The 12,172-nt window shown below is 40.9% G+C and overlaps 1 protein-coding gene across 14 annotated transcripts in view; it reads left to right on the top strand.

Moving 5' to 3' along the window:
• Positions 1–12,172, top strand: part of SYTL2 (synaptotagmin like 2) — a 151,429-nt gene that overhangs the window by 112,157 nt on the left and 27,100 nt on the right. For 6 of the 14 annotated variants that reach the window (XM_043992529.1, XM_043992536.1, XM_043992532.1 and 3 more), the window contains 4 exons: positions 1,571–1,672; positions 4,179–4,232; positions 6,206–6,253; positions 11,258–11,352. In XM_043992529.1, the coding sequence (XP_043848464.1) occupies positions 1,571–1,672; positions 4,179–4,232; positions 6,206–6,253; positions 11,258–11,352 (299 nt within the window). Of the gene's footprint in view, positions 1–1,570; positions 1,673–3,594; positions 4,233–6,205; positions 6,254–11,257; positions 11,353–12,172 lie in introns of those variants that run through there. The other 8 variants (XM_043992530.1, XM_043992534.1, XM_043992542.1 and 5 more) reach the window with 7 other exon arrangements.

The following is a 12,172-nucleotide window of genomic DNA, read 5'->3' as shown; positions in this document are numbered from 1 at the left end:
ATAGTAAAGAAAGAAGGGAACAAGCGTTAATTAAGCACCTACTATGCGCCAGGCACTCTGCTAAGCAATTTACAAATATCATCTTATTTGATCCTCATAACAACCCTGAGAGATAGGGGGCTATTATTATGCCCACTTTGCAGATGAGGAAACCGAGGGAGACAGCAGTAAAATGACTTGCCCCAGAATCACACAGCTAGTAAGTGTTTAAGGATGGTTTGTTTTTGTTTTTGTTTTTGTTTTTTTAGTGAGGCAATGGGGGTTAAGTGACTTGCCCAGGGTCACACAGCTAGTAAATGTTAGGTGTCTGAGGCTGGATTTGAACTCAGGTACTCCTGAATCCAGGGCCGGTGCTCTATCCACTGTGCCATCTAGCTGCCCCTACGGCTGGTTTTTAACTTAGGTTTTCTCAACTCCAGATCTAGCACTCTATCCACTGCTTTAGTTAAGATTCCAATTTGGCCGGTAGGCTAGTTTTGCTGGAACATAAACTTATACAGGAAGGAGCACAGTGTGCACTTAGCATGGAAAAGTAGGAAGATTCTCTCAGATGCTTCTAGCTTGGCCCTCTGGGACCAAGCAGAACAAACTAATCCTTTTCAGGTTCATTGGAACGAGGAGCCATGGGTGGAAAATGCAAAAAGGCGGATTGAGACTTGACATACGGAGCCACCCCATTTGAGCTATCCCAAAGGGGAAAGGGATGCCTTGGATGGTTTCCAGTTTCTCATCCCTCATGGCCTTTAAACAGGCTCTAGATGACCATTGGTTGGATATGCTGTAGAGGGAATCCGTTTTATGGAATAGATTCACTAGATAGCCTCAGAGGTCCCTTTGAACTTTGAAATTCCCTGATTCTGAAAATAACCCACAATGAAGGAACCTTAATTTTGAAAGAGAAAAGAGCCTTTTGTTCTGTTGATAGTGCCCATGTAGGTAGTACCAGCACAAGCTAGGCTCGATCTAACAAAAACATCCATTCTCACAGAATACACACATGGAAAAGATGTGAATCCTATCCTCGAGAATCCAGTACATTTACCTCAGTGTTGGCATATAAAATGGCAGGTTTTCAATGTGACACCATCTAGAACATAGACACCAAAAAAAGTCTGTACTGATGAGTAGTAACCCTACTTATTTTATTTTTGTAACTAGCACAGTTATATAGCTAGGTTCTGATTAGTACAAAGAATGAATTCCTTGAAGTCTCTACATTTGAAATTCTAATTATATAAAATATGGTCATTGGCTTCATCCCAGTGGAAATTTGCAGTGTAAATTTGAATAATTTGACGATTTCAAGGGGATTCATCATTTGCACTAATTAGAACTTATCTGTGGCTTAAAAAAAAAATCCCCAACAATCCCAGTACATGCTTTCTTAGGCATCAGATTCCTTTCTTATGGGAACTTTGCATTCCTTAGCATAATTATAGGCAAAGGAGACTTGATACTTTTCAGTGGGTAACACACCAGTCCTTCTTAGTTGAAGCATTAATTGATACCTAAGACAGTGGTGGTGAGGAAAGGTATTGGGCAGTGTTTCACCATTTTTGTCTCATGACAGGTTCAGAAGAAGACTCAAATCCTGTTTTGAAAGCTTTGAAAAGGAATGCTGATAGGAAAATGCCTTCCCAAAGCCTAGAGGACATTCCATCAGACACATCAAGTGAGGATCAAGCTTGCCCTGCTGCTCATGCCTCGTCTGAGCTTCCACATGTCTAAGTGCTAGGCTTTGGCCCAGCTGCATGGAGTTCCACAAACCAGTTCCTAACTTGGGTTTAGCCAGGGTAGACTAACCTTCCCAGAGAGAACTAGCAAAATGACTTTCACGAAGCTCACCTAAAAGCAGGAGCTTTGCTTATGAAATAACAGCATGGGGATGGGCTTCTAGAATCTTTTTGGTTTTCTTGAATGATATGGTAAGAACCAGGGATTTAGTCTCTTGTTGTTTAGTTTGACCCTCTCATTTTCCAAAGGAGACTGAGGCTCAGGAGAAATGACTTGTCCAAAGTCACATTGGTAAAAAGCAGCAGAACTTGTGAATGCCTCTTTCCACTACTCACCATCATCTCTTCAAGCATCCTAGTTTGAGTACTTACTCAACAACTATCAAATTAAATTAAATATTTTTTATTTTAAAAAATTATAACATACAATATTGCATAACTATTTACAAAGTAATTCCCTTTCAACATCCTCATAAGGCTGGTTGGGTGGTGTAACATATATAAAATATATATCTATATTGTTTTTTCTGGAGCTGTGATTTCAGGGGGATGAAGAACTCTGCAGATGAGCACCTTCCTTGAACCTTATAGTACCAGAGAGAGTTGTCTGGGTGCACTGAGAGGCTAGTGACTGGCTCAGGGCAATATGTGTCAGAGGGCAAGACTTCAACCCAGGTCTTCATGACTTCCACACCAGCTCTCTGTCCAGGAGAGCATGTGCCTCTCCAGAGCAGTATGAATTTTCATATTATACCAGGAGAAAACCGAGTCTCAGAGGAGCTGTGATTTAAGTGACCCAGGCTAATACAGTCCAAAAAAGCAGCAGAATCTGCAGTCAAACCCTGGCCTCTTGAGTCCCCATCTTGAGTTTTCACCACTTGTACCACTCTGCTGTGGTGCCATGTAGCTGTGGAGTAGTCATGTGGTGCATGGCCCTTGTAATTAGGTGCCAGGCAAATGCTGTGTAATATGGAGATGCAGAACCAGTTCCTGGCTTCAGAGACCTGGTTTCTAAGTTGCCTTTATTCGTCTTCCTCTCCCTCCACCCCCACCCCCACCCCAACAAGCTTTTCTTTTGTCTTCTATTTGAACATAAGTCTGTTCATTCAAAGACTGATTAGCCATGCTGCTCCCCAGTGGCTGTTGCCACGAGCACATGCTCTTTTAACTAATCCATCAGCCAGCAAGTATTTCCTGAGCACTTACAAAGGGCATAGTAATGTATCTCCCTTAGACAAGCTTGAGAAACCTGGCTGTCACTCTTGCCTAAATCTAAGTTTATGTTCACCCTGAACTACCAGCAAAGGGTCGCTCCAGTGCCGAACCATGTCGAATTCATCCAGTTGTCAAATAAGCATTGTCTCTTCCAGACTCTGTCATGCCTGCCTCCCAGTCAGTAAAATCTGTGTTAAGACTGAAAGCAACATCTTTGCCACCAAACAGCTGCCTCCATCTGGAGCATCGCAGATCTCTGAAACTCATCTGCCTGCCTCAGATTTCAATGGCAGCCACCTAAAAAAATCTTAGAAAGGACGTTGGAGGTTGTCTCTCCCAATGCAGAAATCTACCCTACTAGCTTTACAACAGGTGGGCTCTGCTGGAACAATTCCAGTGCCTGGGAGCTCCCTGCTTCCCAAGGCGGCTCATTTTTGGGGGAGAGCAGCTCTGATTGTCAGGAAGTTGGTTGTTCTCTCTCTCCTCCCCACTCCAATCCCCCCCCACCCTTTATTATTGGCACTGAGGAGCATACAAAGTCAAGGATGGTTGTTCCAGTTGGTAAAACTGGCTTTTATGTGGTGATCATTTCCATTTTTACGGCATCCAGGGATGTTTAGGGTTAAACCAAAATCATATTCAAACTGACTGGTATCCCTGCACACTCCATTCCAAATACTGATACCCCACTCTCACTGCAGCCTGCCAAAATTCCTCTTAACAGCTGGTCCCCAAGCGAGGTCTCTTTGCTTGCCTTCCCAAGGCTTGTGGAAAGGATGATGCGTACACACAAATATTTGTCATGGGCCATGGGTTTGGGAAGGTGTTAGTCATGACCAGCATTTTCTCTTTTTCTTTGTTCATTTCAACGGAGAGTGTTCCAGTCCTGTGCTTGCTACTACTACTGCTGCTGCTGCCGCCGGCGGGCCGTCGCTTGCTCTGCATTAACCCACTGACCCTTGGGAGTCATTTTGCAGCATTGTACTGATGTAAAACTGCATCAGCTCTGAAACGGGAGCTCCTGCCGTGGCACCGGCTCGAGTGGCTAATCCAGAGGGAAAGTATTTGGGGGGAAGACATCTTGTTTGGTCCTATAGCCTGCCTTCGCCCCCGCCCGCCCCCTCGCTCCAACCTGAGTAATTTCTACTAACTCCTTGGGGGGCCAGTCGATGAAACGCCCGCCTCCCTGAGATGCATATCATTAACCGCGTGTTACTTTCTCCTGCACAGATCAAGGCAAAGTAGATTTTCTGCCAGAAGACTTAGTGCGTAGTACTGAAGATGGTAAATATCTTATCTGTCTATGCATGCCTATCTTAGGCTTATGGGTCCCTTTGACAAGCAGCCGTAGTGACGGCCACTCTTGGCAAGTATAAGAGCCTCCTGCCTTGCCATCCTGTGATCAGAGGTGCCTGAGGGACACGGGATTCGGGGCTCTTTTTGCTTCATGTATGCCTGGATTTATTCCAAATGCTTCTGATGTTGATTCCTTCGGGAAACTTAAGAAGGAAAGCCTCAGCTGAGAAGGCATGGGGGGGGCGGGGGCTTTAAAAAAATAGGAAATTGTATTTCAAGATGCTTGTCTTGATTCTGTTTTGGTGACACGTTGAAAAGAAAAAGCTCCTGGAGCCTGTGAGGAGTTGTGTCTGGATGAGACTGGTTCCCTGGGTGAATTCATATATTTGGCTACTGTTGTGTTGGGGCTGTGTGAGGAACAGTGTGGTGGAGGATGGGGGCCTTGTTTTCTCATCTGTACAATGGGGCTAATAAGACCGGCTCCACCCCCTTTATGAGGCTGTTGTGAGGAAAGGCAAAATGTGAGCTGCAGTTTCATTCCAGTCACCTTCTTTTTGCCCCGAAGGAGATCCTGCCCTAGCACAGCAGGGAAGCCCAGATTACCGAAACCTGAGAACCTTTTGAAAATGAAAAGACTTCCTTTTAAAACAGAGCATCGTACCCTTTTTGTATCACAGATTCCTTTGGCAGTGTGGTGAAGCCTATGGACCCTTGCTCAGAATAATGTTTTTAAATACATAATTGAAGAAAATGCTAAATTTTAATTAGAGGTTAATTTAAATAAAGATTTATTTCCCCCATGGACCTCTAGAAATATATCTACAGACCCTTTAGGGGTCCATGGACCCCAAATTTAAGATGCTCTGCTTTAAAACATCAACAATCCAGAAGGTTGACTAATGTAAATATTTTAGACTTAAAGAGGTGGTGATATAATTTGGTGCAGCTTCAGGTTGATTCGAATAACATTGCCTCATCAGGGACAGGGAAGAAGAAAGATTCACTTCAGGCCTTAATTTTTTTTTAAAGGCTTGGAAATGTGGCTTTAAAATTTACAAACATGTTTTTTATATTCAGACAGAGGGTTCTTTTGTTGTTGTTGTTACTTGTTACAGTGTTGAGTTAGATCGCAGAAGTGTGTTTTATAAACTTTGCCACAGCAAAGCAAGAGAATTAATTCTTAAAAGCCCAGTACTATCAAACTTCAAAATATCCATAATTCCATTGGTACAGATACTCTCTACTGATGCAGATGAGTTCAACCCAACCCACCAAACCTGAGTAGGCAATCTATTTGATTTTCTCTGACGAGAGAAGGAGAGAGAGAGAGAGAGAGAGAGAGAGAGAGAGAGAGAGAGAGAGAGAGAGAAAAGAAAGCATCTGATGTGTGACCTTACAGTGCTGAGAATATTTTCCATCTCTGACATTTTGTAGTGATATCTTTATTTGACTAATTCTTATCCTTAAAACAAGCAGTAACCTCATCCCCATTTTATGGATGAGGAAGACTTTAAGATTCAGAAAGTTTGTGTGATTTCCTGAAAGTCACAAAGCTTTCTTAGTGGAAGGGTTGGAACTTGAATCCAGGTGTCCTGGATCCTAATCAAATACTCTTTCTGCTGAGTCATGCTGCTCCCCTTTACATTAAAGTAAGTAGCTATTTTTGCCCATTTCTCCTTTGGTGGACATTTTTTATTGGTACCAAAGACCTTTTAACAGGTTGGTAATTTTACACATTTTTCTAAGGTCAGAAATGATCTAACATGTTCCATGAGAAAAAAAAATTAAAATAAAATAAAATTTTCCATGAGGAATTACCCTGAGGAAGAGGATAACAGAACTCTGATTCTATCAGATCGAGTCCTTAGTCTTGATTGTAGACATTATAACTGACTCTCTGTTTTCATGTGTTTTGAATCATTTTGTTAAAATGTTATTCTCAACGTTGCTCTTCTGAGCAGATCAGAAAACAGATCAGCAACAAGCTACAAATGAATACATACCAGGAAGTGAGTAGCTGGGCCCTAATAGCAAACACCTCAAAGAGTAGAACCTTAGCGCCATATTAAGTGTCTAACTCTATTAAAATAACTAACTCTATTAATAATGCTATGTGTTTGTTACTAAATACCTGCAGCTCACAAAACTATTTCATTGTCAGGGTCTGAATTGCAAGCATAAAAGTGCTGTTTGGAAGACATTAACTCATAATTCATCTTGAGGGTAGGGTTTATAAAAGGGGAAAAAATGTGTCAATGTTGAGAGTCTTGTTCACCTTTTCAGGAGTATATCTGATGCTCACTGAATCGTGCTGGGTAGAATGGCATAGACCACCTGCTTACCATGAAATAGAGTCCAATTAATGCCCCATGGCTCTTATGTGGTCACAGAATATTAGAACTGGAAGGGACGTTAGAAAGTAAAAGATTAGAATGTAGACTGTTCTAGAATAGTCTTCTTAACCTGTTTTGTGTCATGGACTCCTTTGGTGGTCCAATGCCCTTTAGAGTGATGTTTTTAAGTGCATAAAATAAAGTACAAAGAATGGCAACAGAAACCAATTATATTGAAATAGTTATCAAAATATTTTTAAAAACCAAATTCATAGGGCCCCCTGAAATCTGTCCACACACCGTGTACCCCAGGTTAAGAACCCTAGACCTAAAAGATTCTTTAAAAACAGAATGTTAGAATACTGGAAGGTACCTTAGAGATTACAGAGGCCAGTCTCCATTTACAGATGAAAAAACTGAGCTGAAATGATCATCACATAGCTAGTTACTGGCAGAGTCAGGTCAGGATGGAAACCCCATATTCCTGACACCTTGTACAATAGCCTTTCAGTAATAGCCATCAGCTGTAGGTTTCTTGTACTTTTGCATCAGACTGTAGAATGAACAAATTTACCCTTTTTGCAGGTGCCTTCAACAAGAATTAGATATCTGCAATTCATATGTGTTTGTGCATATGGATTTATGTTCATAGCCATATACAGGCATCTGTATATTGTATAAAATTTTAGCTGGTAGAAAAGCCATTTGGCCTTGAGCACTTTGAAATCAAAAGAGATGTTAAATTTGAGTTGAGATAGCCGACTCCTGAAGGACAATGCAGGAAATTGCTGGATTTGGAAGTTAGGAGACCTAGGTTCAAATCTCATCTCTCCCACTTACCGCCTGCAGCTAAATGAGAAGCCAGAGGCCAGTTAACCTCTCTGGGCCTCTGGCTTCTCATTTATAAAATAAGGAGTTGAACCTTCGCGGTCCCTTTCAGCTCTAAATCTGTGATCTCATGAGAACAAACAAATGCTATGGCTAATGTCTTCCAAGGGCTCACGTTTATCAATTGACTTACTAAGAATCATAAAAAGTTCAAATTTTTTTCTTTTTTTTCTTTTTTTTTTTTAGACTTTCAGCACTTTTCAAAATGCTCACCCTCTGTGAGATAGACACTGTGGAGAAAGTCGTATTACTGCTGATCTTAAAGATAGACGAGGAGATGAAAGTTTGGAAAGGCAAATAAGACTTAGCCAACATCTCATAAGTGGCAGAACCAAAACTTAGGCACAAGTTTGTTTGTTTTTTTAATCCCCTTCATCCTGTGGCCCACAAAGAACAAACAAACAAACAAAACCAATGATAAAGTGGAGACCAGATAAGATTATTTTATTATGGAAACTTTGACTCTCCCCCAGCACATAGCATAGTATTCTGCATACACTAGGCTGTTAATCAATGTTCCTAGATTTGGACTTGCCATCTCAGTGCAGGTGCTGGCTATTTATTCATTTGAGCCACCCTTGTTGGGATGTCACCTGTAGCCTAGAGCCTGAAAGCAAAGCTGGCCTATTTGCTTTTCCTTCCAAACCCAAGTTGAAGGTTCCGTGTTGCCTCCGCTTCAGCTCATGACATGACAAAAGACTAGAACAGAAAAAAGAAGGAAGGAAGCCCAGGCCCTGAGCTCTTGTTGGGGCTCTGAAGAAACGCAGCCTTCTGCCTTGCAGACGTACTTGGCTTTTCCAATTGTCTTTTGAAGTGTCTGCAGTAAGGCATTTTATTTCCTTTTTTGGCTCTTGCCCCAAATTGGCCTGGAAAGTGAAATAATGGGCACCCCCCCCCCCCATAATTACCTAATTGGTTGAACACTTGGAGAAGGCAGAAACTAGAGTCACGTGTGAGCCCAGGATGTTGTGCTTCTCTGTAAATGAAAATAGAATGTTTGTTTGTTTGTCCTTCATGCTTAAAGAGGACCAAAATGACATTGCGATGTCAGGATCAATGTACAATGTTTCCAGCTTTGGCTGATTGTGCCAGTCAAGCTCAGAAGGTTCTCCTACAGGCTGGGCATAAATAGGTCCCCAGGAAAGAAGGTTCAGGGCCTGATTCACAAATTGCGTCCAACACATGCTTTATACTCAATAACCATTCCTTTACTCTATTTAAGCCAATAGCTGTATGTTTCTCCACCCGATTCAACCTTTTGTGCCCTGTTAAAAATCAGTTGACTAGGGGCAGCTAGGTGGCGCAGTGAATAGAGCACCGGCCCTGGAGTCAGGAGTACCTGAGTTCAAATCCGGCCTCAGACACTTAACACTTACTAGCTGTGTGACCCTGGGCAAGTCACTTAACCCCAATTGCCTCACACACAAAAAATCAGTTGACTAGGATATAATTGCAGTGTTTAAATTTTGAGCAAGAATAACACGAGCAGGTATTTACATGACCCTTGAGAGTCACACAAGCACTTTACCTATATTAGCTCATTTGAATTTGGCTTCAGCTTTGTGAGATAGGTAGGGAGTACAAAGTGTTACTTGTGAGATAGGTAGGGAGTACAAAGTACTTGTGCTAAGCTGAGGCCCCAGGGAAGTTTGCCCAAAGATCACATAGTTGGGAAGAAGAACCAATGCTTGAACACAGGGCTTTCTGACTCTCAAATCCAGTACTCTGGACTTAATCCATTAACGTAGTCCTAGATCCATTAATTTTGTTCTGCCTTTTTTTCCTTAACATTTAAGAAATGGAAATAGGCCTTGTTGAGAAACATTTTAGATCGCGTGATAGACAAATATGAGTCCTCAGGACATCCATGAAGCCATTTTCTGATTTCAAAGAGCCTAAACTCATGTGGAAGTCAGCAAAGTTCCCTCGCGATTTGTGTAAAAATGGAATTTTACCAAATTACGTACCATTCCATTGTAATAATAAATGGGCCATTCATGTAAGTATTTCTACCTTCCATCAGGGAAGATCAGAGCTAAGAAGGAACCCCAGAGACCAGCTAGTCCAGCCTTGCATCTCTCCTAATTTTCTTATCTGCTAGTTATATGTCTTTATCCCTGCTGTTAGAAGAGACTCTATAGACTAATAATAATAATAATAATGTCTGGTGAAATAGCCATTAAAATCTGATTTTTAGTTTGTCCCTTATATATTGTTCAAGGGTACATTATTAAGATGTAGGACTCAATTTGAGCATTTTTGTGTCATTGCCATGAAATGCAGCCCAAGTCCATTTGACCATTTTAAACTGATGTTATGGGCTCACAAATTTAGAGCTAGAACGACTTTTGGAAATTGTCTTCATTTTGTAGAAGAGGAGCTGAGGACCAGAGAAGTTCTGTGACCTGCAGATAGGAAGTAGGATAAGAATAAGAATCTGAACATAGCTCCTCTCACACCAAATTCAGCATTCTTTCTATGAAAAGCTACTTGCCAATAATATAAATGGTGTAGTTTATGATGACAAAAGATTTAAAGTATCAAGAGAAGAGCCCATCATTTTTTTTACATGTAAATCCTTAAAATATAGGAATGGGACATATCTATAAAGTACCTTAGGATCCAATCCAGCAATGTCTAGGTAGAGTTTTCAGTCTCAGGGTTTTCTTTGAGTTTTCTTGGTAGACTGGACAGATCTACTTGGCCTTGTGTGCTTCTCCACTGATTTTGGTCCAGTGGCAGATGATTGCCACAGAGACCTTGATTCTTTGGAAAGAAAAAATTAAAAAGGTTTTTAAATGTACCTTTTTCTGTACAAAAAAGCAATGATTTCTCCGCTTGCATCTTTTACTGAGAGGCTGTGGGGCATTAGGGAGAACACTGGCCCTGGGACTCCAAGAAACCCTGAGTTCTAATGCCACTCCAGACTAGTAAAAGCTGCGTCTCCTTGGATAAGTCACTTAAGCTCTCTCAGCCTCATTTTTTCAGCTGTAAAATGAAGAAGATAATACTTATAGGACTTAATTCATAGGGTCAAATGAAATAATATGTGTAAAGTGCTTTGCGGACTTGAAAGTGTTATATATGCACATGGCGGTTATTATTCTATTCCTTAAATGATATCAATATATTTATATTTAAATCCTTAGAAATTTAAAGGCAAAAGGACTTTCAGAACTTAATTGTGTTAGAAGATTCAGACAATCCAAATGAAATAGTTTCTCATCCTGTTGCATGTTTGAAATGTATAATGTATCTCAGGGAGATGAACTAATAAATTGCAAAGCAAATTCTATATGGCCCAAAGGTGAATCTACTGTTCTGATGTAAATCAATAACTAAAAACCAATTTGCATTGAAAAACTCCAATATAATTCAGGTCCAATTCTGGACATGTTGACCTGGAAGAGATTTTTGAGATTATTGTGTTCAAAAACCTAAAATATTAAGCTCAAGGCTACACAGGGGAAATGACTTGCCCAAAATCACACAGCAGGTAACTGACAGAGCTCTGTGAACCCTTATCCCCTGACTCCTAAGTCCAGTGGTGTTTGAATTTAGTATTTTATAGAAGTTTTCAGTTTGGATTTGGTTCAGCTCCTTGTTAGATATCTGTATCTAATTTATCAGCACTGCATGTACCTTCATCATGTTCTTGCATGTGGATTTCTGTTCCTTTAGTTTCTGAACAAACACATCTGTCTTCATTGAAACGTTTGATTTTAACTTGAGTGAAATGTTGCTGCCTAACAGTGGTAAGAATATTTTGAAAACAGACCTGCTGCTCTTTAGTTTCCACAGTGCCTTCACATCCTGATAACCAATTTGCACATCCCGAAAAACTCAAAAGGATGAGCAAGTCTGTTCCAGCATTCCTCCAAGATGAGGCAAGTTTGCATTTTTAAATATAAGAAAAATGACTTTTGACATATGAATTTCCGCCTCTGGGCTCTTGTGCGGTTTGATGTGCTCTGTTGGCACCACAGATGGAAGTGGTCAGTGTCGTTGGTCTTTGTTTTTCTGGTCAAGAGAAAGTGTCTTGAATTCAGGAAGAAAACCATGTGTCATTTGACTATTACGAGTTCATTTGTCAAGGGGAGCCCCACATGGGCCACAGAAGCTTCCCTATTCCCCTAAGTGGCTAGAAAATAGAAGTTCTGGGAAGCATTTGTCATGGAAGGACCAAAAAGATAATTATTGTTCTCCACCCTTGGGAATTGATCTGGAGCAATTTGGCTTGGGCAGTCCATCCATGTTGTTGATGAAAGTATCAGTTTACTAAAACAAATAAATATGCTGGAGTTAAAATATGTCCATTGATTTTCGGGGGTAATTTGAGTACTGCTGAGTGTCTTCAAGCTGTTTAAACCCCATTTGCTCCTGGTCCTGTTAGACTGCTGAAAGCTTCCCATTTTTAGCTTTGAAAAAGTGTGGAGATTTTTTGTTTTTGTTTTCGTTTTAAATCTTAATCTCCAAGAGATAACAAATGTGCTGAGCTCTCATGACCGAGAGCTTAGAACTGGCTAGAAACTGTGCCTAATCATCATTTACAGGGGTTAAAAGGTAGATTCTCTTCCTGCCTCTGGTTACCACCTAAATATCCACCTGGATCTCCACTGGAGATAAAAAAGGAGGCAAAAGACAGTCCTTGATCACAAATAGCTAACAGTCTAATGGAAGAGACAACAGGCAAACAAATATATACGA

Source organism: Dromiciops gliroides, chromosome 3 (genome assembly GCF_019393635.1).
Source record: "Dromiciops gliroides isolate mDroGli1 chromosome 3, mDroGli1.pri, whole genome shotgun sequence".
In the NCBI taxonomy this organism is placed as follows: Eukaryota; Metazoa; Chordata; class Mammalia; order Microbiotheria; family Microbiotheriidae; genus Dromiciops; species Dromiciops gliroides.
Note: the sequence above shows the minus strand (reverse complement) of the source record. Positions and strands in the feature narration are given on the sequence as shown.